General features: G+C 34.1%; 1 protein-coding gene across 37 annotated transcripts in view; it reads left to right on the top strand.

The window, feature by feature from the left end:
- Positions 1 to 27,808, top strand: part of slo (calcium-activated potassium channel slo) — a 64,135-nt gene that overhangs the window by 33,803 nt on the left and 2,524 nt on the right. For 2 of the 37 annotated variants that reach the window (XM_034319144.2, XM_034319145.2), the window contains exons 8-25: positions 524 to 629; positions 4,609 to 4,761; positions 5,196 to 5,351; positions 5,692 to 5,804; positions 11,641 to 11,799; positions 12,023 to 12,099; positions 17,913 to 17,963; positions 19,683 to 19,703; positions 21,432 to 21,494; positions 23,684 to 23,716; positions 24,074 to 24,206; positions 24,752 to 24,811; positions 25,475 to 25,871; positions 26,302 to 26,485; positions 26,583 to 26,678; positions 26,752 to 26,888; positions 27,019 to 27,131; positions 27,226 to 27,387. In XM_034319144.2, the coding sequence (XP_034175035.1) occupies positions 524 to 629; positions 4,609 to 4,761; positions 5,196 to 5,351; positions 5,692 to 5,804; positions 11,641 to 11,799; positions 12,023 to 12,099; positions 17,913 to 17,963; positions 19,683 to 19,703; positions 21,432 to 21,494; positions 23,684 to 23,716; positions 24,074 to 24,206; positions 24,752 to 24,811; positions 25,475 to 25,871; positions 26,302 to 26,485; positions 26,583 to 26,678; positions 26,752 to 26,888; positions 27,019 to 27,131; positions 27,226 to 27,387 (2,214 nt within the window). Of the gene's footprint in view, positions 1 to 523; positions 630 to 2,301; positions 2,408 to 4,608; positions 4,762 to 5,195; positions 5,352 to 5,691; positions 5,805 to 8,743; positions 8,857 to 11,640; positions 11,800 to 12,022; positions 12,100 to 12,537; positions 12,574 to 15,070; positions 15,140 to 17,912; positions 17,964 to 19,682; positions 19,704 to 21,431; positions 21,495 to 23,683; positions 23,717 to 24,073; positions 24,207 to 24,751; positions 24,812 to 25,474; positions 25,872 to 26,301; positions 26,486 to 26,582; positions 26,679 to 26,751; positions 26,889 to 27,018; positions 27,132 to 27,225; positions 27,388 to 27,808 lie in introns of all 37 variants that reach the window. The other 35 variants (XM_034319138.2, XM_034319140.2, XM_034319151.2 and 32 more) reach the window with 29 other exon arrangements.

Raw genomic sequence — 27,808 nt, forward strand, 5'->3', positions numbered from 1 at the left:
GTACATTGATTATACAGGGCATCCTCGACACGTTCACTTCCACTCACTCGATATCGCGTGTTACCACCCTCTCATATCCTACCTCCCCATAATCATCCAAATTTCAACACAAGATCTCAATTGTATCATCACTGAAAAGTTACGTTCATATCATTTTGATTCACACATTACCATGTCGACTTTGACTACGTTAAGTACAGTATTAATTAAGTAAGTCTGCTACTGTAATGATTATCGATAAGCAGTCAGGAGATAGTCAATGTCTAGAAACTTATGAATAATAATCAGGGTCTATTATTTAAGCAACTTGTTCTGCGGTTATGCGACTAAAGATGATCAGACTTGGTTCATCTTGGTTTTTCGATATTCCCTTTGAAATACACAACCAGAATCCCAGTTATTCTGCTAACGACCAGCTGCGATGGAATGTATTGAAAATACAGAGAAGGATAAACCAATGGGCTGCCGGTTGAAAAAATGAGGTCTGATCGTCATTGTCGTAAGGAGTGATCTATGTTTCCAGGAAAGAGCCAGATCTCGAATTGGAGGGTCTCCTGAAGAGGCATTACACAACCGTGGAGTTTTTTCAGGGCACTATGATGAACGCTGTGGATCTGGAACGTGTCAAGGTACCCCTTCTGAAACCCATAGAAACAACCATCATACGATATAAAACAATACCAAGCAACCTTTATACATATCATATGTATTATACCTTTTATAGCCCTTTCGCGTGATCGCTCGTGCTTCTTATTTTCTTGCAGTTATTTAGGTTATTTGCGCGAGGTTATACGCCTGAAAGTAACACGATTTTTTCTAGCCATCGATCGATGTAGACAACTATATTATTATGCATTTACATTATCTTTATTATTATTATTATTATTATTATTATTATTACTGCATTATATTATTATGATACATATATACAATCTTATGGATACAATTGCCATTTATATGTTATGGAGTTAATTAATTTTACTGGGGAATATTGTTATGCACGTACACCAACGTGGGGTTGATGTTACCGTGGGATACGCTGAAAGTTCTGAGAATTTTCTAATGGAATTACTTGTCTACGCCATCTGATGGAAGGTTTGGGTGAAAGTTTAATGAAATTGTCAGTAGATTTTCGTTTTAACTGTAATTTTCAAAATTTTACTTTTTTTTTTCACTTTTTGGTTATTACACTATATAGCCATCACCGTATTTACTGCTATCATTTTTTCCAACTAACCCTCGGACGACGGACCATGGAGAGAGCCCCAGTTTGAATCTAATTTGTATTTCAAATTATTTTCATCTCTCAAATTTTACACTGTTCCTTTAAAAATTATTATTCCTCGATTGACCCAAACTCCGTTGTTCAAGGGTTAAACATTTTTTCACACACTCAGAACGTTCACAGATCAAAGTTTCAGTTATTTCATAATTGCTTCACATGTTGGTGTATGTACATAGTACACGCACATATGGAATGTTCGAAAGGCAAGCAGCAAATTAGAATATGCATATTTTTCGTATAGAAAGAAACACAAAATTTCTTTAGCATTCAGCAACCTATTATGTTTCTGAAACATAAGCAATTATAATTGAGTTGTTACACCACTGCGCGACTCTTATGTCTGATTAATTTCATTGATGGCCACCAGATGTCTCACTGTTTCGTCTCTTTCTCGCAAGTGCTCGTCCTTAACTTCGTCTCTAATTACAGAACGAAAAGGAATTAGGTGATGAAACTTTGCTATTGCATTTTAAATCTTAACACGCTTCGTCATGTTTCAACAAGGTGGCATTCGATAACAAAATGATGAAGAAATTTTGGAACGCACATGTTTTAAAGTTGCTGCTTATTTTTAGGCCACTCTGTACGTGTCAAATTATACAAAATATATATGTACAAATTTATTACGTAGAAAGCAACCGCCTGCGACTGCATGGTATGCTGTAATGAGCTATGGAGTCGAATCAGCGTGCAGTAGAGACTTACTTAGATTTATTATTATACATTATATTCCTGCGTTCTTGGATTACGAAAGAGACTTCTAATACATAAAGAAAAATTTTTTTTAGAAAACCACCAATCGATATCGTATAATGATCTGTTATCTTGATTGTCTCTCGAGTGCCAAGTACACAGGACCTTATTACACTTAAGTCACTATTTACTTTATAAATCATATCTCCGACTTCTGACGGTCTGCTGAACGATATGTCGCAAAATATGGCGGCCTTCGACATCAGAGGTGAATGTTATTTATAAAAAGAAACGTATGATTTTGTCGGGCCTGTGCCATTTAGGAAGCCACCAGATCTCGAGTTGGAGGGACTATTCAAACGGCATTTCACCACCGTGGAGTTCTTTCAGGGGACCATCATGAACCCAATTGATCTGCAACGGGTCAAGGTGAGTTATTTCCTGTCCATCAAACAAAATAAAAAAAGATTCCTCGTCCTTTCGATACGTAAAATAAACGTGTGATTCCATCGATCGATTGATATGAACTTGTGTATTATTCGGCTGATCGCCATCTACGTTTCTTTCTATTGTCTCTATCTTTATATACAACGTCCCTTTATCGTCCATTAAGCTGTCGTGTCTCCCTCGTTGTGCGAAAAGCAGTTCTCATGACGTGATATACTTGTATTTTGGTCTTCACGCTTCTTGAAATTGCATTAGGAATGCTGTAACCCTGTCATTGTATTCTCTGTAATAACACCCATATGAAATTCTAATAATCATTCGAGTCTGTTAGGTTTTTGTAATTTTCAAATCTTCCAATTTTTTTTTTCTCTTTTTGGCTTTAAACAAATTCTGTAATTCTGACCTTGAAAAAAATTGTCCAATTCTTATCTAAAGTTTACCTGCTTTTACACACCCCAGGATGGTGTACCATTTTTAATGGGACGTGTATGTCCTGCTTCGTAAAAGGGTGAATTACTTTAGGAAATCTTAGTAATCGTTAAAATAAGGAAAGACTGTCATGGTTACTGCTTCATAGTAGACTCTCGTTATATTGCCACTTCGCATAGATCTACAATCATAATAGTGCTACGTTTCCACCATCGTGACCTACGAAAGTATAATTCTATCTCCCTGCCTTCCTCTCCCAAATCAGAGCTTGGAAGTTTGAAAAATGTTCCCCTTCTGCCACCCCATTTGCGACGATATAACGAGAGTCTACTGTAATAGGTAGTTAATTCGAGAACCATTGTTATACAAAAGGACCAATGCTGTTGTTCCAAGATGGTTGTTGCCTGTTTGTTCCCTTTTGTGCACATTAACGATGTTTTCGTAAAACCTATGTTTGCTTTAATGTCTCGTCAACCTGTAACAGTTCATTCAGACCGAATTGAACGAATGTCATTTTGTGATGTCAGATTCCATACGAGCTTAAATTCAATCTTTCATTAAAAGGACACGTATCGCCTATAAAATTGTACCATTAATTTGTGTAAAACGAAAAAATATATAAATCCCTTGAAAGTTATTTACACCTGATGGATAAATCTATGCCTGCTGTCGATTCGAATGGGTAAGTGGTTGCGGATAGAATTTTTAAATAAATAATTTTAAGAATTCTTATCTATTGAAAATTTAGATTTTTTTTTTTTTTTTTTTTTTTCAATGACACTCTGTCGTGATTATTTATTAAACATATAGATTTTGCATTTGAATAATGAAAGCAGGGCTACCTGCTTGGCTATTTGTGCAATATCGTTGAATTTAAGTTTGATTGATAGTATGGCATGTTACGGCATAATATGAACCTTACTCTTAATAATTCACTGTTTAGTTAATGTTTACGTGTTATGGAATGCTGCAGAAATTTGCTTTTCTAGTTTTATTGTTATCGATAGGCTGAGAATGCGTCGAAGGTATTTATTGTAAAAAAAAAAATTGAATTATTAAATGAGTACATAAAATCAAAATATTGAGCGATCATTGGCTGCCCATTATTTTTGTAATTTTATGATTATCATAAGTTATGTCTTAGAGTATATAATGAATCATATTTTAGAAGATGTTTTTAATTATTTATACCTACGACGCACATTAAACATGAGCCTTTAGTTATCATGTATTTGCATTTTTCTGCATATTCAGTATATTGTAGACCATTTCTTTATTAACCCTTGAACAGCGGAGCCTGGGTCAATCGTGACCCGAATTTACAAAATCTATAAAACAAACAATTAAAATTAAATGCATAATTTCCAAGGAACAGTGTAAAATTTGGGAAATAAAAATACGAAATACAAAGTTACGTTAAGATTGTGGCTCTCTCCATGGTCCGTCGTCCGAGGGTTAAAAACACACTTTTCTTTAAAACAATCACCTACCTAAATAAAAGGTGCACTTCTAAAGTCATTATTTTATTAGATTATTTCTATTAAAAACACAGTATTTTGGTTACTATTTTTGTAGGGTAAAAGTAATAAAACAATATAACTTTATTATTTATTTTGCCACGGTTCCTTTGTTCAAGAACAATTTTTATTTTGCTGTTGCTATTTGACCATCGTCCCTCCCAAACGAAATTCTCCTCCATCGATGGTTTATCCAAGGTAACACATAGAACAAAGTATTTCAATTGTCTTTTTTAGGTCCACGAGGCAGATGCGTGTTTGGTACTGGCGAACAAGTACTGTCAGGATCCAGACGCTGAAGACGCGGCAAACATTATGCGCGTTATCTCCATCAAGAACTATTCGGATGATATTCGCGTTATCATTCAGTTAATGCAATATCACAACAAGGTATTACTCTTGAAAATTATTCAAGAACTATTCTAACTTATAATTATTTCACGATAGTATATTCCATTAGTCTTCTCCTACCACTCTAGTATATTATACTACTTAAGAGTACTCTACCACTAGCCTTCTCCCACTACTCCAGTATATCATATTACTTACTTTACTACTTGGCCTTCCTCCACCACTTCAGTATACCATATTACTTACTCTACTACTAGCCTTCTCCCACCACTCCTGTATACCACATTACTCACTCTACTACTAGCCTTCTCCCACCACTCCAGTATACCATATTACTCACTCTACTACTAGCCTGCTCCCACCACTCCCACCACTGAACAAAGTCAGTTTTAGCAAAAATGTCTTGGTATTTATTAAAATTTATCAACTAAAATTTTGATTAATTGATTAATATAATATATCGTCTGTTCCAGGCCTACTTATTAAACATTCCATCATGGGACTGGAAACAGGGTGACGATGTGATATGCCTGGCCGAACTGAAGCTGGGTTTCATCGCACAGTCCTGTCTAGCGCCGGGTTTCAGCACGATGATGGCCAATCTTTTCGCCATGCGTTCCTTCAAGACGGTCAGTAATATGTTGTCCTACGGCAGACAAACTAAAAAAAAAAAAGAAAAAACTTGCCGTCTTTATCATCTATGCATGTGTGAATAAAGTTCCTTAGGGTTTTTCACGGTTCAGATGTTCACAGTGATCGCGCTACCGACTCTGCTGCGTTCTTGTTTTTCGCGAAAATTTCGCTTTTTATGAAACACGATATACCTTGAATCTTCTTTTTTCCAACGCGTTCGTTTAAATACGAGGATAAAATGAAGGAAAGACGATCGTTTCACTGTGGACAAACGCGCGAATCCGTACATGCATAGGAGCGCGTGTAATTTAGAAATGGTTGGTTGATTGGTACCAGTCGCCCGATATGCAGGCTTGGCAGAATGACTACCTTCGTGGAACCGGAATGGAGATGTACACCGAAACACTGAGCCCTACCTTCATTGGAATGCCCTTTGCAAAGGCCACTGAGTAAGTCGGTCCAATCCAACATCCAGCAGACACCTGCATATCTGATTCAAGAGACGAGATCTGTGGTTCCGCTCGTTTTTGTTCTATCCGTATATGATTAATATAATAACAGATGCAATTTTTAGTTTTATCTTTATTTTGCTCGTATCAAATGTTTTCTGCACAACTTACAAGGAGAAGGCTACAATTTTGGGTTACAAATTTCGATGAAATTTTTAAAAAATGTAGCAGGCTTCTTAATTTTTACAAATCACCCCCTATATTAAGACAGATGTTCAACAAATTTTTAATTATTTAATTTGAAAAATTTCTTCCGTCCTTTTCTTGTTACATGAGGGTGGTTGAAGGTATAATATAATTTCTAAAGATTTTATTAAATTTGGAGGTACAAAGTTGGATCATCTCCTTATTAGTATATTTGATTACTAATAAGTTCAAGAGGTCATGAAACTCGAAAAGTAAATTTAGCAGTAGATTCTCAAGTTAAAATAATAAATAGCTTCTTGGCAGGAAATATTTTAGTGGTTGGGGTCTTAAACGCCCCAGTGTGCCATCTAAGGGTTAATTAGCAAAACCTTAAATCCAGCAAAAAAACAATCTTGTTTTTTGAATATGAAAATTAACATAAATTTCAATGTTTCATGGCTTCTCGTTTATCATAACAGATTTACCTAATTAACCCAAGTAAGACTTTTTATTTAAAACAATTAACGATTTTCACTAAAATGATCATTCTATCAATAGGAAACAGTCTACGTTATGTCAGAATATCGTAATAAAATAGAAAATATAATTTGATGGAAAAATAGCACTGCAGGACTGGCTTTACCAATGGTCGAAAAAAAAAAAAAAACTTTCTTCATTTTGTAAATATTCCTCTATCTCTCTGTGGCTCCACTTTACGATCGTACTTGCGCTTTAATGATCGTACAACCTCGAATGGCAGGTCTGAAAATGCCTTTTCAGAAAAGCACGTATAGTTCGTTTGGGAGTTTTCAATACTTGTTTGAGAAGTACACGGACTCGGTCGACCGTTTCACACTCTTTTTATGCACGCGTTAACGACGGCGGAATCACTTGAGAAGGGTCCGTAGTCTCTTGAATCGGAAAGAAAAAAAGGATAAAGCTTCGCCTACGCTCTGTCTTTCACTATGCTCCACTCCGCTATATACATTGTATGGACTATATTCTATTTATACATATATATATATGCATATACAGGGTGTTCCCGGGAGTGTTTCCACGAAATTTCAAGATATTCCGTCAAATTTACCAATATTTTTTATATCAATAATAATTTTAACTCTTTTTTTTACCAATTTTATTAGCACGAAGTAAAGGTACTTACGTGTCCACTTGAGTAACATTAAAAAGGATATTAAAATTGTTTCAAGGACCTAGGATATCGTGCACCGCTAACTATGATTCTATTCTGGTAAAATTATTTTAATTAGAAAAAGGTCTTAGAATTTCGTGGTGATACTTGTGTGGTACATACTGTGTGCATACATACAGAGTGTCTATATTATTCTTGTTCAGCGTTTTTCTGTTGATTGACAAGTATATACAGAAATGAAAGATCCTGCAATTTATATTTAACATTTTGTCATCTATAAGATATATTATAAAATTATTATAATATTAATAAGTATTATTATTAGAGATAGATACAGCAAAGTGCGAGCCAATTGAGATTGTGCCAAGAGAATTTTCAAAAATCCTGGTAACAGTGTAGTGGTTACGTTACTACTGACCTGGGTGGCCTGAGTTAATTACAGTGAGGTCAGAGGTCGTACATATATAGAAATAGATCGTTGAGTAAGGATTTCCAGGAAAGTTAAAAACAAAATTCAGGTCAATATATCTTAGTTGTAATTTTTAGTGGAACATTTTTCTCCTCTGCTTATTCATTCATCGACTTGTCAGTTAAAAGAAGAACACTGGGTAATAATAATGCAAACAGCCTGTATGATATATGAACATATCAATTATATTGTACAATATCGTATCTGTGCTCTACACTTAAGCGATGTAAGCCACCCCTCAACGCTTCAATAACGTTTCTATACGTCCACTATTTTTCTGTGATTTCTAATTACGGTTCAGGCTCGATTTAGGTATCGTGGATCGAAGATTCACTATTTTCTGCTATTTCATTTTAGGTTCATGTTTAAATTCATCAGAATAATCAAATTATACATTTTTAAGTAGAATGATATCACGTACATGTAAAAAATAAATTGGTCCAGTCGGTTCAGATTTTGATCCAGTCGGTTCATGGAGTTAAATATATTTCTTCTCAAGCTTATTAAATTACTTTTGTTATGATTGATTTAAGACTTAATTTTTCTTTATCCATCTATCCGAAATCCGCCATAACTTAATCGAAGGCTGACCGTAATTAGAACAAATATTAAAGCAAATGGAAGATAGGTAAGCATTAGGACACCTAAGCAGTAGGTTAACGACTTCTCTCGTCTTGAAAGGTAATTTTGTGGTCATGGAAGGCACATCACTTTCATATCAATCTTCAAGGTTGTAGGGCTCTATTATGAATGAAATCTGGAGAAAACTCATCCATGAATTTTAGCCTGTCATTAGGAATGAAATGACAAGATCTTGTTGGAGGATGTAGTTAGGCATTTCACAAAACAAAAAAGATGATCAGAATCATAAACCTTCAAGAATTTCTTTCGCCTCTTTTCGGATCTGAGGGAAAGAAGAAGAGGAAATAGGATACAGCCGAATGATGCATAGATAATAAAGATCTCAACTTGGAAAAAATATTATTTTTTCTCGGCTTTAAGTGAGATAGTCTGTTCTTGTTTGCCTGCACGACGAGAAGCAGACCACTGGTCAGCGTCCGTACTCGTGTCAGGTCAATCCAATGTATTTTGAAAGGTTTGATGACGTTGGGCCCTGATTGGTTGGTGTTTCAGTCGCCGGATACTCAGGCATGGCAGAATGATTACCTGCAGGGCACGGGCTGCGAGATGTACACGGAAACCCTCTCCCCGTCCTTTACCGGGATGACATTCCCCCAAGCCAGCGAGTAAGTTCTCGCTGCCATTGGCTGACACGTACACGCAAATTTTTCGATACAACAACAACATTTTATACATTTTAGACAGAACACATACATAGTCTGTTTCAAAAGTAATGAGACTATATTGCACTTTCAAAAATTAAAATTAAAAATTAAATTAAAGACGTGATACTTCTTAAACCGTACTATCACAATCCTAATTTTTCCAATCAAATGGGGTGTATGTGATTCATATTATTTATTTGGGATATCAATTTGTGTTATAAAGCAAGCAGTCTCATCACTCTTGGAATAAACCACCCATTAGACACTTATCAGCGCGCAACAGTTCATTATGAATAAAATAAAACGACACGCATACACTCATACCAGAATACTTTAGAGGACATTTGAGTGCGAGATTTTGTTTTTTGCCTGTCTGTATCGTTGATCTCGCACACTATATTTTTTATGTATCTCTGACATTCCATTGTGTACACATGTACATATAACCACATACTCGTTCGTGGATGCGAATGTCACCCGTCACCTAGGATTTTTTTCATCCTTTTAAACGTTTCTTCCTCTATAGGAATCTTTTTTGGCTAGCGTAGTTTGACTATGTTTTGTTGGTATCTTGGATGTATCTTGAAATTTTACACAAACTTCGTCGAAATGTATTTTTACAAAGTACCATTTTTTACTTCTTTTGTTTTTTAACGAATCTTTCGATTTTAGCAAATAATTTTTGCATCAATCTTTTTATACTGCCGTAGAAGTAGTTAGTACTGATTTTGAATAAGGTTCGTGCAGATTTCTCGAGCGACAGATTTTTATCGATAATAAATTAATTAATTTTAATGATAAAGCGATGATTATGAAAATAATCCAAGGTTTGACGAAGTCTGCATACCTTCTATAAGGTACTATTTATATCATTGATATTTTTACAATTCTTTATCACATAAAATAATATACATTTTGAGATAAACACTATTTTTTGAAAGGATAACGTGGAAAAAGAGGGTCTCCTTTCCATTTGATCCTGACCAGATTGTGTGCTCGTAGATGTTAACGTTCTAGTCTTCTCTTAACAAAACATGGCGTTGTACACGCATGCCTGATGCTCTTTGTTTAAACAAATTTGTTAAACAATGTTATGGAAAATTCCTTAAATGAATTCGTGATTTTATGTTACAGTTACATACGTTATTTAGTGAATGTGTTCTACTATTATTGTTCATTCAATGAAGTTCCATAAGTACCAGTGACACGTACTCAGGAAACAATAGTTTTATTTAAGTGTAATCTGTTCCTTTTTTTAAATTTAACAAAAATATTTAACAGCAATAATATTCTATAATATAAAATTATGTGAATTTCACTGGAGCACATAAAATTAAATTAAATTACATTACATTTATACGAACGAATATCACGTTTGTTTGCTATTTTATTATATAATTATTCCTCTTTACTTCATTTTTGCACCGTATTTATTACATGCACTGTTAGCTGGGCACGGTTTTAAACAATAATCGAATTACATCAAAAAATAAATTTAACATACTATAAATTTATTTTATTAACATACTGGATTGGTAGAAAATATTCCTTTTTATCTCAAGTTTACAGATTGAAAATCTTATTTTATGCTGTCCCTATTATTTGCGTGTGTTAAGGTTCTTAATTTCGCCCAGACTTTTATCTACTGATTTTGCACAGTGTGTAGTTTTGTTATCACGAGTGTTTACGGATACGTACAGTTCACCAAATCGCCAGCCATTTTTCTCTATTTAAATTATTAGATCTCTTCTTGCCTATATTACGCCTTATAATTAATGTCACACTTGATAGCAACAGGAGTAATTAGTTCTGTTGGTCTCTTCGTCGAGTTTGGGATTAGAGTAGGATTTTAGAGCAACTAGTTTAGAAAACACTGAATTTCTTCCATCTTTCGCATGATTTGAGCTATTAAGTATTAATTACCTTATTGTCTCGTATATTTCCCTAATTAATGCTTGCTGAGGTGCTTCATCTGCATGTTGTGTTTGATGTGTTATTTATGGCAAAACAGAGCGTTGCAGAATTTCAATTTTAATAACAATAAAGTAATGTTAAGTATATATTTAAAAAAAAACGCTCTGTTTAGTTATGAATGTTTGTTCACGCTGTAATTAATGTCTTGTGCAATTTGTGTGAAATTTCAAATAAGTAATCAAAGTCAAAAGTTTCTATAATTGAAGTAAAGGAGAAATTTTTTCATTGGTAAAAATTTAATTTTGTTTAGAAACTTTTGACATATCGTGTAAGTAAGTTAAGTACAATATTACATGTGTAGTATGTATTTCCCATACAAATTATAAAATTCTTATTATTCACTGTTACTATTATTAATTGCAAAAAATTTCAGATTTAATGTTATAATGTTTTGGACTTATAAACACTTTGTTACATTACTAAATATGTATTGTCCTCCATTGACAAGAAGTCTCATGAAAATAACGCGATCTGATTGGTCCCCCCACCTTAGTTCACACGTGACGACGGTCGTGCCATATTATTGGTTGTGGCGGTCACGTGTACCAATAAGCTCGAGTAGAGCTACAGAGTCGCCGATGTGTGCGTAGTACCCCTCTGTCCTCTGTGCCGTCTTGTAAGATTTCTTGTAAGCAAAGGACATTACTTATTCAGTTATATGTATGTGTCTTACCCTAAACCATTATATGTTGTGTGTTTTCTGTATGTCTATAACAATAATTTTCATTTAATATCGATAAGCATAGAATATTATGCAAAACTTCGTCTTAGGTTATGCTTCACGAAGTTGAAGCTGTTGTTGCTGGCGATCGAGATAAAGGGCGAAGGAGGTGGTAGCGACAGTAAGATCTCCATTAATCCACGTGGTGCCAAGATCGTTGCAAATACTCAGGGATTCTTCATTGCTCAATCTGCCGACGAAGTGAAAAGGTAAGGATTTAATTCTTAATTGTAAAAAAGCAATTATCATAGAACTCGAATCGAATTAGTGAAATACAATTTAAAAAATAATTTTAGCACAATTTAATTATTTCTTTTTTAATTAATTTTGTAACAAAATATTTTGCTTATTCATTTCCTAGAATTATTAATAGCTAAGTAATTAAATTTAAAAGAAAGTTATTAAAAATGATAAATTGTTTTCTATTTCCAGAGCGTGGTTCTATTGCAAAGCATGCCATGAGGATATAAAAGACGAAACGCTGATCAAGAAGTGCAAGTGTAAAAATTGTAAGTCTTTCTAGTCTAATGATATTCCATTAACGAGATCTTTTAATTCTATCCGGGTTCTTTTCTAACTAATCTAATTTCAACTTTGGTCTATCGGTGATATATGATAATTAATTAATTAATTATATGATATCTCTATGTATATAGAGTGCTGTATATGCATCGAAGAAATTGCGAATCACACGTTATTATAACTCTTAATTATTCCAACAAATTTATTTTATTAATTAAGGAAATTCGTGTGACTCGCAAGATGATCAACAACTTAACCGGACGAATCACATAGAAAAGAAAGCTCTGTTTATCCGTGATTCCTTCGCCCTCTCCTCTTTTCTTTTTCTCTATGTTCCTTCAACCACCGAAAGACGTAGTAGTAATTACCGCGACAATTAACGAATTGACATGGTTGTGACCATCCTCTTGTGATATATGATCTAGTGGGGCAACAGCAGCGCTCCTGGGGCCGGGATTTAGGTAACGTCTCACACTCGCTCGCTTAGCCTTTACTATCATCTTCTGACTATCTCCTATCTTCTTTTATTTCTACTTTTTATTATATTTCATCTTTTTCCAATTTCCAACTAATCTTTTACTCGAATATTTCAAACTTTCATGATGGTTCGAATTAGTCGTCATAAATCTTCAGGTTTCAATTGTGTTCTGCTTTTATAATCACTTTCCAAGTGTTACACTTTACTTTATTTTCTAAAATTATTGAATTACGATAGATTGTAAGAATTTCATAAAGATGAAGGGAGTGATACAAGAAGGATCCATGATTACTAGCTGTAGGACCAGTAGCACAAGAAATAGAGTTATAGTACAAGATAAAGAAAATAAGTAAAGTGTTAAAATGTATTTAAACAAAACACAATGGAAACCTGAAGAATCATTTGACGACTCATTTATTACCATCGTGACTTTTAATTATTTGCTTCTCTAAACCTTTTTATGCACATTGCTTTCCATCCTTGTTCGATTCCTCTTTCTCCTCTTCTCTGTTTATCTTATCTCTGTCTCTCTTTCTCGAATAGACATACATATATTTTTGTCTCTGCATATTTCTATCTCTCTTGTGTGTCTTACTTGTGTGTACATATGCCTTCGAGTTTTGAACCATTTTATCCTGCATATTATAAGCAAAAGACGGTGGTGATGATGATTATGACGATGACAATGGCAATGAGATGATCGCACTTTTTATTCCCATTCAGAGACACTTATTTGACACTTTTGCGATGTTACAGTCGGGTATTTGTTCGTTTTTCACGGTTTCCTTAATTCGTTCTGTTCCAATCTTTTTTACATTTCTTTTTTTGCTACGAACTTTTTTATTCTAAATAAATTTTTGATCGTTCAGGGCCTGAGTTAGCAGCACCTTGTTATTTAACCCTCTGAACGGCGGACAGGGATCTATTGTGACCCATTCCTAGAAAACCTATTCAATGGTGTTTTAACTACAGATACTCAAATATTTTCATTGAAACTCATTTGTAAAAATTTAAATAATTTTGGATACGTGCTTCCTTGAAAAATAAATTGAAAATATTAATATCTTAATTTTCTACTCGGTATAAGAATTATTTAAATGCAATGTCGTTTATGTTATGGAAATATTAAATATTAAATATCATTGTGTAATTATTCCCTGCTATAAAAGACATCGCAAAATTTTCTAATTAATCCAAGTGCCAATCAGGTGTTGATTAATGTATAATTAATTTACCCCGTCGTCCAAGGGTTTTAAATAGCTGTTACGTGAAAAATGAAATACCATTGATTACACGATTGATATGTTACCCTCATAGTTCTGTCAGTTGGCGCATGTCCACCTGGCCAATCAAGACAATTAGTCTGCACTTCTAGTGTGTGCCCTTCTCGCTCGCCTTGCATGCATGATTAGCCCCCCAATTTCGAATACCTTTATGCCCTCTAATGGTATGATAGCTTCTTTAAAAAAAAAAAAAAAAAAACTATTCATTCGCTCTCTTTCTCTCAATCTTTCTCAACTATCTTTCTGCCTCTCTGTCGCTCTCTATCTTGAATTTTTCGGCTCACTTCCGCTATCTAATCTCTTCAATCGTATGAGAAGCTTCACTAACGGAAGCTCTATCGATCGATAGGTTCGATTGTTTTGCGATTATAATCGATCATCTTCTGTGGTGCCGTTCCCTTAGGATACGTCGATGGTGGTAATTCTCGATGATTAGGATAATTTCGATTAGGGACTTCATTCAAAGGAATTCATTTATCATATGTACACGTACACTGTTCATTTGAAATAATGGTCCGTCATGATAATTTTAAACCCTGGGCAATCAACGTCTCTTATTAACGAATTATTGAAACTACTTCGACGAGTTTTTTTAATTACAAGAGATGGAGGACGATATGAAATATTTGGCGAGCTTTGTTTGTACTTTTTATCTTTCAGTGACCCTTATCCTGGCCGTAAGAAATAACTGTGATGTTTTATCATTGAATTGTAATTTATTAATTAATACTCGTTATAGTTTTGGATTCGTACATAAATGTTAATTTTATGAATGCAAAAAATATTCTTCGATATTTTTTCAAATTTTTTATTTCACATACGTACGAATCTGTAAACATTAACTGTAGATAGAAAGTGTGTCGAGACAAGACAGGGGGAGATTCTACGTGTAAAAATAAACCAAAAGTGTAGAATAACATTTTTTCATAAGAAGCTTAGCTTTCAAGAAGATTAAATAATCTATTTTTTTTTTTTACTGTAGAATCAACCTCTGTCCATTTCCTATATATAAAATTTAACTACGTCCTTTCATTCTGATACCGTCAAAAGTTTATGGGTTTTATTTCCTCTCCCTCCTTTATTTCTCCGGTTTACATTTCCAGTTACCCTCCAAATTTCCTTCCTGTCACCGCAGTACAATGCCCCGACGTGACTACTCACGAACATGTGTCCGGGCCGATCGCTCGATTTTTACAGATGTGGGGATGATGATGATGCAGACCGGCATGGTGAAAGGAAACACTGCCTACAGCAGTTACCTGGACGGTACGCGTCTTTGTACCTCCCTTTCCCTCCTATTAATCCTAATCAAAGTCCTTTGGTCGCATTATTTATCAAATTTTATCTCAGTCTTTGATCAATTTCTCTGCTTGAGTCAAAATCAATACATTTAACCCTTGCAACGTTATTGATGCTTATGAACTAATGGGGGTCGAAATTAATTTTGAGGATCTCTATAAGGGTCATAGGTTACGTTGTGGACACCTATGTGAATCAAGTTGATTCTATGGACTCTTATGGGGATCTAGATTAAATTTCTGGGCACTTATAGAACTCCTAGGTAATGTTATGGTCACCTATGGGGGTCTAATTGTGTCTTTGGGAACTCGTAGGCACTTATACGGATCCAAATTAATTTGATGACCGCCTTTAGAGAAATCTAATAAATTTTTAACCCTTTAATTCTTTGACTCAAGCAGAGTTGACCGGTTTGACATCTAAAGAGGTAAGATGGTGTAAGTGATGAAAAATGGGAATGTTGATCGTTTAACAATCCCAAATCACATACACTTACCCCACGGTACCTAAAATTGAATTTCTATTGTTGGTATTTTGATATATCGTTCGAGTCGTATTCTTTCTCGCTGGGCTTTTGCTAGAGCTGTGAAGTTTGACGAGCATCCGTTCTCTCTATCAAAGCAGAGCAGCGTCGAATTCAATATGGACGAAGGTCAATTACGTTGCCGTAAATGTATCCAGTTGCATTATTTTTAAAATATCAATTTGCCTGTGATTCTCACGAGATATCGTTGCTTCTTTTATCGCAGATACGCTAATTTGTTGCTAAAGCACGTTCCACAAAATCGTTATACATTCTGTGTCTACACGTATAATGGCTGTTACGTTTTCACCCGATTAACAGATGTGCTTGTTTCAGGCTTGTCAGTAATTAAACGTTAATTCGTTATTGTTTCAATGTGCTTACGTAACAAGCATCGTTAATTCATTTTTGTCACGTTTCTGATTGAAAATCGTTTTGCCCTCCCCCACACCGTGATTAACGTTAATTCACGAGATCATCTTAGTAAAAGTTCGTTGAACGTGCAGATTTTTTTTTTTTTTAAATTGTGCAAAAATTATGCAACGAAGGATTTAAGATAAGGGAAACAGATATACTCAGGGGTGGATCCAGAGTTAAAAAATATAATTACTGATTTGCTATCCGATAGAAATGTTAAACAAATCTTAAACCTTGAAAAAGAAAAAATACTTTTATACATTTCCTTCCACCCTTAACCAAAGCTTCTGTATCCACCCCTGCCACGACCTGCTTTATTTAACAAAAATGGTGTGTATGATGTGAATGTGCGTGTAAAAAAGGATTTTGGAAATGCTTATAACTTTTGAAATAGTGAATTATAAACAAACGAATGCCACCGGCTCTTCAGGTTCTAAGTTTACGCGGATAATGATGATCGATGCCCAGGGTTTATCGAACACAACGCGGTTATAAATACTTCATTCTCCCCTCACATATTGCGCATTCGATACCATTCATTTATATATCACAACAATAATGTTGACACTATAATTAATATTTATTATACTTGAAAGAAAATATATATATATTCCCTATTATCGGCCACTGCATAAATATACGACAGTGACTGATTTATCTGTCGTATACTTGATGTGTTCTAACCCTCTTTCTAGGTCGAAATTATTTAATTATTAAAAAAACCCTTTTGTCGATTGTCCCATTACAGCAGCGCACTTTCCACACCCGTTATAAACGTTCTTTTCGTTTATTTACTGATCTATTACGGTTTAAGGTTCGTTCATGTCTAGAGATTCGATATGTCTGATACGTAGCATGGCACGACAAATATTTCTCGGTATATCAAATTTTATATCGAGTTACTTATGTAGGGTTTATTTAAAATTTTACAAAAATTTTATAAAATAAGAAGAGTGAAACCCGAGTCATAGGTGTATATCTACAATTTATTTATTTAAAATTAAAAAACTATGTCTTGAAAAAGTGACCGTAAATTCCAAATGTTAATAAATGAAGAATCTACAGGAAATACATTATTTTTTAGACACAGTGTATATTGAAGCTGACTGTTTTAATTTATCGAAAATATGAAATCTTTATAGGAAATATTGTGTCTACCATGCTAGGTGTGACATTCATTATCTGTAGATGCGAACGGACATTAAGATCCATTTTCTTATGGCAGTACATAAATCGTAACTTTTACTGCCATGATATGAAATGTTATGTCGTTTTCACGCAACATTAAATGTCTTTACTTCCACTGTCATGACACCATAACATTTTTATGCAGAGGAATATCTGCCTTTAAAGTCCACATTTCATAAACTACCTTAACTTTGAATTTCATATTATTTTCATTTTCTAAATTTTACATTGTTCCTTTAAAAATTACGTGGCATACACTATGTGATATTGTCTTGTGAACACGTTTCCACGTCGATGGATCTTCCTCAAATATTAAATATCAGCTGAATGTCATGACTTTTTATTTTAAATAAGAGCATGACATTAACCCGTATAAAAATATCCACTGAAATGTCACAGTGCCATGACAGCATAAGACCAGGACTTTTAATGTCGCATGAAAATTATGTGACATCTCGTGGCATGTCAGTAAAAGTCATGAATTTTTTTTACCTGGGAAATGTATATACCTCGATCGTGCAATTCCTCTCCACTTGTTGCCACCTCCCGCATTTAGGTTCATGTTATTTTGATATGACAACTAACAGCTCTGGTTCTCCTCCCTTCGGGCAGTGGCCACATTCCGGAAAGGCGTGCGAGCTGTTCAGATGGTTGGAAAAGCAAGTATGTATCCCCCCGAGTGTAGATTTTCTTCCACGTGTCATTCCTTTCATTCTCTCTATTTCTTTTTTTCGTTTTATTATAATTATTTTAATCTAATAAAATGAAAACTAGCCGTGACAAAAGAGTGAAATGATCTCGTAAGATCTTTGAAATGTAATAGTTTTATATTAATTTTCAATTTTTGGCCAATAAATTAGGAAAGTTAGAATTTCTTTTCTTTTAAGCGATAGGGATAAAATAATGTATTTTAACGAGGTTAGTAAGATATTTGATTCAATGATTTTCAATTTATTAATTAATAGCAATAGTTATTTTATAAATATTGAAATAAATTTTATTTAAATTTCTATCAAAAGTTGGAAAACATAGACATATCTTTTTTCTGCTAATCTATGTAAATTCGTTCAAATTCATAATAATTGGTTTCAAAGTAGAATAACGTTAGTGTTTTGAGTCTTCTATTGATGTGATGTCTTTTTTTTTTATTTATTTATTTATTTATTTTTTTTTTTTCTTTCTGCTGCAACTGAGATTACATATTTCTATATCAGTGTTGTTCTGAATGTAGTTTTCTGGAGGTATGTAAATGTTCTTTCGATGGTTAATTGTTGTGAGCGAATTATTTGAAATTAATTGATAAAAAAAAAAAGATTGTGCGCGATGTGATTTGCCTTGAGTCTTGAACTATGTACTTCCAACTTAATTTTGCATCGATGTTCAGTATTTAAATCTATTTCACGTGTTTTAGAATATCTTAGAGCTAGATGATTAATCTTTATTTTTCTTTGGCAAAATCAATGATTATATAAGAAAATTTAATGATATCATGCTGTTAGTTTCTTAAGTGTTTTCAATTCACTACAACATCTTCGACGATCACACGAGTTACATTTTCTTCGCAGTACTTATATGCTTCAAATTATTAAAAATACAAGATAGATGAAATTAAGAAAAAAAAAAAATTACAATTTGGTTATATCTTAATCTAAATAAACTATACGGGCATGTGATATCAAAAATGATAAAATGCTTAAAATCTTCAGAGAATTAATATTTATTTGTCTGTTACAGAAGATAATAATTAAATAAATTACAGTTATTTCATTAACAATGTACATATCACGTTACTATAAGAAATTGCCTTGATGCCCATCCTTGGTTTCATCCATTGATGATCGATGGGATGGTAACGTGATACGTTGAAGCCAACCCTTACGCCACCTTAAGCCACTGCCATTATTTTGATTATAACATAGCGTTTTACCATCCTCAAATTAATACCTCAATATATATTTAACAATTATTATCATAATTAACATTAATTCTTCGAAGCAAATAAGTCTGTGCAATTAGCCCGCAGTATTATCAATTAGGCAGGTAAAAATGAGCGATGTACGCCTAGGATAAAAAAACAAACGAAGGGAAAGATTAATAATACATTTTAGCATCGCTCATTAAAGGCTAACATTATCATTTTCTCGCTTCAAACTCACCTATTGACCCACTCGTGTATGCATATATGTGTGTGTGTATATCGTTACTCACCTACACATATGCGATCAAACGCGATAAGTATATCTATCATACCTAGACTCACAAGTCTCTGTGCCCACTTTACATAATACACACGAAACGTCATGAAAGATGTCTTTTAACTAACTTTCTATGTGTCTATCTGTTCGAATTTTCTTCTCTTCGTCCTCTACCACTACTACTTAGGTGAAGACTTCTCGTACACAAGTAAGTTTAACACGGAGCCGGTGTATAATAATCGTAATTAATATTTGTATACACACACGTATGCGTCTATTATTACGTAATCACGAGATTCTGCGAATATATTGATCACAAGACGTAGGATGTACACGGCCACCAGGTTAGAGAGGATCTGTAATTCTTTAAATGAAATTCAGTGGATTATGAAATCTTATGGACATACCGAGGTGCCATAATCAGTAGTGAGAGAGAGAGAAAAAGAATTTTATATCAGAATGAAGAGGGTTTTAGAATTGAAATAATTTGAAAATTGATTTAGTATTTTCTCATTGTGGAACTTTGATTACTTAGAAAGAATTTAAAGATGCTAGTGAGATATTTTGGAAGACTTCTGAAGACTGCTTCACATTTTCGTTTCTCATATTAAAAAAAAAAAAAAGAGGAATAGTATTCCAAAGATTTCATTATTCTCTAAAGCTTAGAAACTAAACTACATCTACTGATAATATAATTAAAAAATTAATGAATAAATTGTCCAAAGACAGTGGCCTTTTACACCTATTAATCTTGCGATAAAATAAAAGAGTTCGTAAAATAAATAACTGCAAATAATGTTACAAACGATGAGTTTCACTCTAGCTTCACACTCGTTGTAAAAGTTTTCCTTCGTATATATATTTCTGCTTTAGCACGATAGAATCCTACAATCTTTCGAATTCTCTAATCTATTGCACAATTTATATTTGTAAAGAAATATGCACTCGCGATATCAAGTAAATATTCACATCTTAAGAACTTATTACAGCATGTTCCAAGCATGATAAAATAGCCTTAACAGAGGTAAAGACAATGATTTCTTGATTTCATCCAAGAAATCACATTTGTATATTTCTTCCTTGTTGATTCGTTCATTCATTGCTCCTTGCCTCTGTGAGTTTTAGCATGAAAATATTATCTGTTCATCCTGTTTCAATCTACTTGATACTTACTGTTTTAAACAACGTTTGTACAACGCGGAAGAGATCTAATAATTTCTTTCCTTTATTTTCTGACTCGTCCGCGTTGCAACGAGCAATCTTTAGAACGGTAGATTCCTGAGTAATATATACGTTGCCGAGTATACTAGCCTTTCCTAAGTCTAAATTGAATTATTACGCATCACACTTATTATTAAACGAGTATGTAAGAAAGCATAATTTGTATTTTCAATTTTGCAAAGTAATAGTATCATTGGATAGACGAGTTGATTCCGCGCAGGTGCGTAACGCGCAGGTTGGCTGTGATTGGTTCTGACGCGCGCATGCGCCGTACAGCGTATGGCTAATAAAGTGGAAAACCTCGATCTCTAAACTTACAATGGAAACAGCCAACTTATGCTAATTTATCTTATAGGGAAAACTAATATACTCAGCAGTAATATGTAGTAATGTTTAGAATGGTATTTTATTAGATAAAATTCGTTCCAGCGTAACTTCATTACAACAAATGATACTTAGATGTAATATAATCTGTTTTGAAGAATTAATTCAATTATAGGTGTTGGAAGGAAAGCACATTTGTAAGTAGATGTGTTGTATACGAAGTCGATTGAGCTTTTAAACATAAATTTCTTGTTTCACGCTGGTACGGAGCTCCATTTTAATCAGTTTGAACGCAAACATAACAATAGCAAATAGTATTAGCGATAGAGTAGCAAACTAGACCTTAGGTAAATTAGTTAGGGTAGCTAACATGTGTAGTGGTTTGTTACAGACGACCACCATCCTCCCCCCACATTCACTCCGCCAGAACTGCCCAAGATGGTTCACGTAAGAGGTACAGTCACACCTCAATCAAAACCATGCTATAATTTTGCAAGCTGCTCTTCTTAATAAATCACACCGTATACGGAAACACTATAACCGATTGCTTTCGCCTCTCGGACGAAAGAACTCGAAGGGCTGCTTCACGAAAAGTGCTTCCCTCTCGATTTAATCTTTAACAACTGTTTGCACTTGGTTTTCGTTTCCTTCATTCCTTTCATTTTTCTTTTCTTTCTTTTCTTTCCTGTGTGCTGTAATTATGGATGTAATAATATATCGATGGAATCCAAATAACCAAGTTGAAACTTTGAACTTCGTTCATAGATTCTTACGTCCATGGTACAGTTCACCGATTAATTCCAACTTTTTTCAAAGATTCGTACCATTTTAAAGATAATATGGAACAGGCCCGTTTCAGATTCCAACACTGTTTTATATCGAGTTTGGAAAAAGTAGGAACCAAATTTAGTTTTTAATTTCACTTATATCATTTACTACTTTTTCTGGTTTCAATTAGTGCATGTAACAGTCGTAGAGTTTTCTGTTAATAGTTTTATTAATTTGTATGGATAGTAGATTTACTTTGATTTCTATCATAAGAAACTCACTTTTAGATGATACAGACATTAGACTGGACATCATATTTCTTTTTACCTTTTATTTTCTATTATTCATTATAAATTACAAACGCAACATTTAGAAAACATATAGTAACCATAAACATTTCATAGGTTCTAGATCACACTTAGTATCAGTATTATTTTGTTTTAGATTTTCGCTAGTATAACAATGATTTGTAATAGACAAAACACAATGATTAATTTATTTAATATTTTTATCATAGAGAGTAATTGTGGTATTTTTTATATAATCAATTAAATTCGAAATAAAATAATTTCCAAATTGGTGAGATAAATAAATTAAAATATTCCATGGCAAATGAACGTTTCCATGTAATTAATAAATAAAATACCATGTTAAAAAAAGTATTGCTGGTGTTCGTCTGCGTAAGTAGTAAAGGAGTAATTATACTAGCGTTTCTCACTCTTTTGGCATTAATTATTAATAATTATAAAAAAAATCTTATCACAAATTTTTCTTGAACATTTCACAAATGTTCAAACTTTTTTTTTTTTATAAAATTATTCGAAATTCAAATTATAAATGGGCGTTAAAATGATAGTTTGAGAAATGCTGTCTGAATTCAGATGTTCTGAGTGATTTAGTCTTTTATATGTATACTTGGTTTCCAAAGTTTGAATATATATATATATATTTATATTTGTAATTTTTAGCTTAAAACGAGATGGATTGATAGTTGTAGATAGCACGGTAGATTGGTCACATTCGTTATTACAATTTCTTTCTATGGTAACGTTGAACAGAACACATATTTCCATACTCTATTTCAGTTTTCCAAGTTTTTCTATATAGGTGGTGCTTCATCTGATTACCGTGACAAACAGTTAACCGCTTTTCTTTTTCTTCTCTTTTGTAATTAGCACGTGTTACGATGATTAGGAATTGACTTATGTCGTGAATGCTCTTTGGTTCTCACTGATACATTAGACTTACCCCATCAAAAGTAATCATTTTGCAACTATCGTGGACAATTTTCTTTTTTTTTTTATATTTTAAGTGGAAATAAGATATATTTACCAATAGAATGAAGATTTATTACAATCAAAAAATTGTTTTCAGAGCTCAAATTATAATTTATAAAATTATTTCAAAAGTAACATTTTTGCAATACTTTGGATATATCAAACCTTATAAATTTTTATGACTTACAAGTAAATTATTTATTTATTTTATAATAAATTTTTACAATAAATAGTCATCTTTGGTAGGACCGGATTAAGATTTCTAGGGTCCGAGGCTATCGAATCTTAACATGCAAAGTATGATGTATCTTTGAAAACTATGTATCATTCATCGGGCATTTGCAACTCTAACTATTTAAAATTTGGAAAAATTCGCACGTGCAAACGATTTAGGATAAAGTATGCGTGCCTGTAAGCATGAGGCTGTAGGCTGTTGCCGATCAAACGTAAGGATGCGCTATAAGAAAATGGGGGGAGTGTTGAGTCACGATCAGTGTGACACTACTATGTAATTGTTTTAATCATTGTTGCTTTGTCTATTAGTTGCGCCAGCTGAAAAGTTGAGAAAACTAAGTTAATTCCGATGTATTAATTTTAGGTGAGATCAGTCGTGAACGAGACGACCCAAACGGTAAGTTTCCATTGATTAGTAAGAGTTCTGTTAGAATACTAAAAGTCATTTTTTTATCTCAATATTTGCTAGAAGAGTAACCAGAAATTGCTTTAAATGTGGCTCACAATTAGTATTAACTGACTTAGGTCTTTCATAGTTCTTGAAGTACTCATTCATCCCTTTATCTTCATCCAAGAATTACACAAGGAAAAATATACAAATAATTAGAGATAATAGATTTACTACTTTAGGTTGAAGTATAATTATGAACACAATATTTGTTTATAGCATGCGGATTATATTCGATAAGTATAATCGAGGTGTCGATATCGATAATTTGTTTAATTAATACGAACGGCATTCTGTGTGTTACAGCGATGAGAAATCATCGAAATTCTGTTGGAATGACCATGATGAACTCGACGAAGCAGGTGAATAAGGTGAAACCGAACGTGAATCGAACGACAAACGACAACTTGTTGAGTCCAACTCAACCGTACAATCAAAGGTATTTATTTTATGTGAAATTTTATCTGGTGTTTGATGTACAGAACTTATGCATTTGCTTTTCTGGCCACTTGCAACAAGTTTGTATCACAATTATTAATAACAACGTCGTAGGAAGATTAATTCATGATTCGTGCAAACACCGTTGGGAGAACAAAGTAAAAAAAATTTTATTGTGTTTGCAAATCACTTTTTGGTGTATTCAGCAAAATTTAATTATTAGTATAATTGTAAGGAGAAAGGGGTCTCGTTTCGTCTCGGGATCGTAGTGCCAGCTTTCTCAATGAGGCTGTCGACATACGATCCCTGCCCCAGACGCCTTCGGTATCGATTTTCGAAAACTTTTATTAATGTGGATCGCATGCCGGTCGATCGACAGCGAGAAACAGCACCAGTCTCGCAGCCACCTGGCGGCCGCCAGTCGAAACTTAAGGCGTCCAGGGAGACGAAGTACCTCCACTAGCCGCCTACATAATTGAATTTATTTAACGAAAGACATTTTTCGGTACCGACGAATCCAAGGTTACAAATACCTTCTGATTCCAGATCGCAAGAGGAGTCCGCATACCCTGGTTACCACCTCGCCTATGAAGTCAAAAAGCTCATGTATGCTTTTATTGTTAACACTGTCACGTTATACCATAATTATATTTTCCACTATTTTTTATGCTATCAAGTGAAGCTTACTTATAGATTGCATGTTAATATCTGTGCTTGATTATTGTTTGTAATTAAATGTATAATTTGTTTTTTTAAGGAAGAAATATTGGTACAAATTTTTTTATGTAGTTATTGTTTTATGTTTAAACTAACATGCAACGTAAGTACATTTTATATAGAATGTCCACTTGAACATTTTTAAAATTAGCTAAAGTCAAAATTAACTATAGTTAATGTGCATGAAATAGTATAAATATTTATTAACATTTTAAAGTTCAGCTGTAAAAAAAGCTATTATAAATTGTTAAGCAAGAATATCATTGTTGCATGCAATATTACAATAACCAGAGCCATAAAAATTTAAACAAATTATAATAATAACAATAGTAACAAAAACAACTGATTAACTTTGTGATGCCCCTTAAAATTTAAATGTTTAAATAATAACAAATTGTACGTGTGCATTTTGCATTATGCTTACATATGCTTTTAAGAATTAGCCTTATACCATTATTAATATTATAAAATTGATAAATTTATTAAAAATAATGTTTATTACAATATAAACATTTTTACGAATATACACTAAAAGTGAGGCTCTTCTTGTAGGCCTACGAGCAGAGCTTCGGCAGGTACCAACGTGAACAACAACGGTGGTCTTCAAGTCGGAATCGCGGACGATCAAGCGAAGGATTTTGATTTCGAGAAGACCGAAATGAAATATGATTCGACGGGTATGTTCCATTGGAGTCCATCCCGCAACCTCGAAGACTGTATACTGGATCGTAATCAGGCAGCCATGACGGTTCTCAATGGACACGTCGTTGTCTGCCTATTCGCTGATCCTGACTCGCCCCTCATCGGACTGAGAAACCTTGTCATGCCATTACGAGCTTCCAATTTTCATTACCACGAGCTTAAACACGTAGTGATAGTTGGGTCTGTCGACTACATCCGCCGCGAGTGGAAGATGTTGCAGAATCTACCGAAAATATCAGTGTTAAATGTGAGTATTCATTCCTTATGGGTTGGAATTGCAATCCACAATGGCACAGTCCACAACTTTTTGAAGCTAGTATGACTGTATATATATGCAGTCATGCGTTATTCAGGTTGCCTTAGGCCAAATTTACATTAGGCTAATAGCCAGGACTGGTAGGACCTGACAGTACTGGGGGTGAGCGGAAGGAGGACTGTCCAGGCGGACCATCTTCCTTGCCCTTAGGAACTGGCACAGGCTATTAAACTCCGGCTACCTACCCAGTGTAAATTCCGCCTTAATTAAATAGGAACGTGGGGATAAAAATGTCCTACCATTCTAAGAATAGACGGGCTTAGCACCATTTTGTCTTCAGGCTTGGGATGGCTCTGGAAGAACCAAAGAAGAGTACTACTATTATAAAATTGTTCACATAAATAATGGAAAATTTTGTTAGGGTTCGCCATTAAGCAGAGCCGATCTGCGTGCTGTGAACGTAAATCTGTGCGACATGTGTTGTATCCTGTCGGCTAAAGTGCCTAGCAATGATGACCCCACCCTCGCCGACAAGGAAGCCATCCTCGCGTCCCTTAATATCAAGGCAATGACCTTCGACGATACAATTGGTGTGCTCAGCCAAGGTTAATATAAATTATTTTCAAATAAAATAGTCCTTTAGTTCAACACCTTCCTTCATCACCTGTATACAATTAAGTAAATGTTAAGTGACAATTGCAGCAAATAATGAGCAAGATAATTTGACCGCAGTTGGCAGCCCAATTGTTTTACAGCGACGGGGATCCGTTTATGGAGCAAACGTGCCAATGATAACAGGTACTCAAATTTAATTTAATCGACGTGCATCAAGAATGGTATCGATACGATCTAATGTACATTTTCATTTCAGAACTCGTAAATGATAGTAACGTACAGTTCCTCGACCAGGACGACGACGATGACCCTGATACTGAGTTGTACCTCACCCAACCCTTTGCTTGTGGTACTGCTTTCGCTGTCAGCGTATTAGATTCTTTAATGTCGACGGTTAGTAACGTTACAATTAACATAAATTAATAATCTAACACTTTGAATACCTCGTCGGCCATCTTTGGAAACCAAAGAGTTATACAAACACTTCACGTTCATTTTTTTGCATTTGCTTCATTAATTACAGACGTATTTCAATCAAAATGCGCTGACTTTAATTCGATCGCTGATCACTGGTGGAGCAACGCCTGAGTTAGAGTTAATTTTAGCTGAAGGAGCAGGTTTAAGAGGAGGTTATAGGTAAGTCGTGCAAAAATCGTTGGGACACCGATTAAAATTTCAGGCGTACTTTATTTCGCATAATTACATAATTATTTTATTTATTTGTTCGCAGTACTGCTGACAGTCTGGCAAACAGAGATCGATGTCGGGTTGGTCAAATCGCGTTATACGATGGACCTTTAGCCCAATACGGCGAAGGAGGCAAGTACGGTGACCTCTTTGTCGCAGCATTAAAGTCGTATGGAATGCTGTGCATTGGTCTGTACAGGTACAGGTACCGGTCTTTTTTCCTTCGCTCGATGGTATTTATTGGATTACTCTACATGAACATTCTGCACATATATATTATCTCTGAACAAAAATATCAAATGTTTCATCACAGCTGTTGCAATTATTGTACCGCCATTGATTATCTCTTACTATACCATTTCTCGTACTTACTATACGACTTTTGATTTTTTGCCGCATACTTTTGCATTTTGCGTTTTTGCGTGAGAAAAAAAAAAGAGCAACCACGATCGTAAGTTGCCTTCATCCAACAAATACCTATCATTTTTTACGATTTATCTTCGTGTCACTTGTTTGTTTAGTGTTTAGTTACTGTTGCCAGCATATTTAGTTTAGTTTTAGTTTTAGTTTAATCGTACATGTCGTATTTAATTTAGATCATGAATTATGGCTACGCTTGTTGTCAC

The sequence above is a fragment of the Osmia lignaria genome, chromosome 13 (assembly GCF_051020975.1).
Source record: "Osmia lignaria lignaria isolate PbOS001 chromosome 13, iyOsmLign1, whole genome shotgun sequence".
NCBI classification, from domain to species: Eukaryota; Metazoa; Arthropoda; class Insecta; order Hymenoptera; family Megachilidae; genus Osmia; species Osmia lignaria.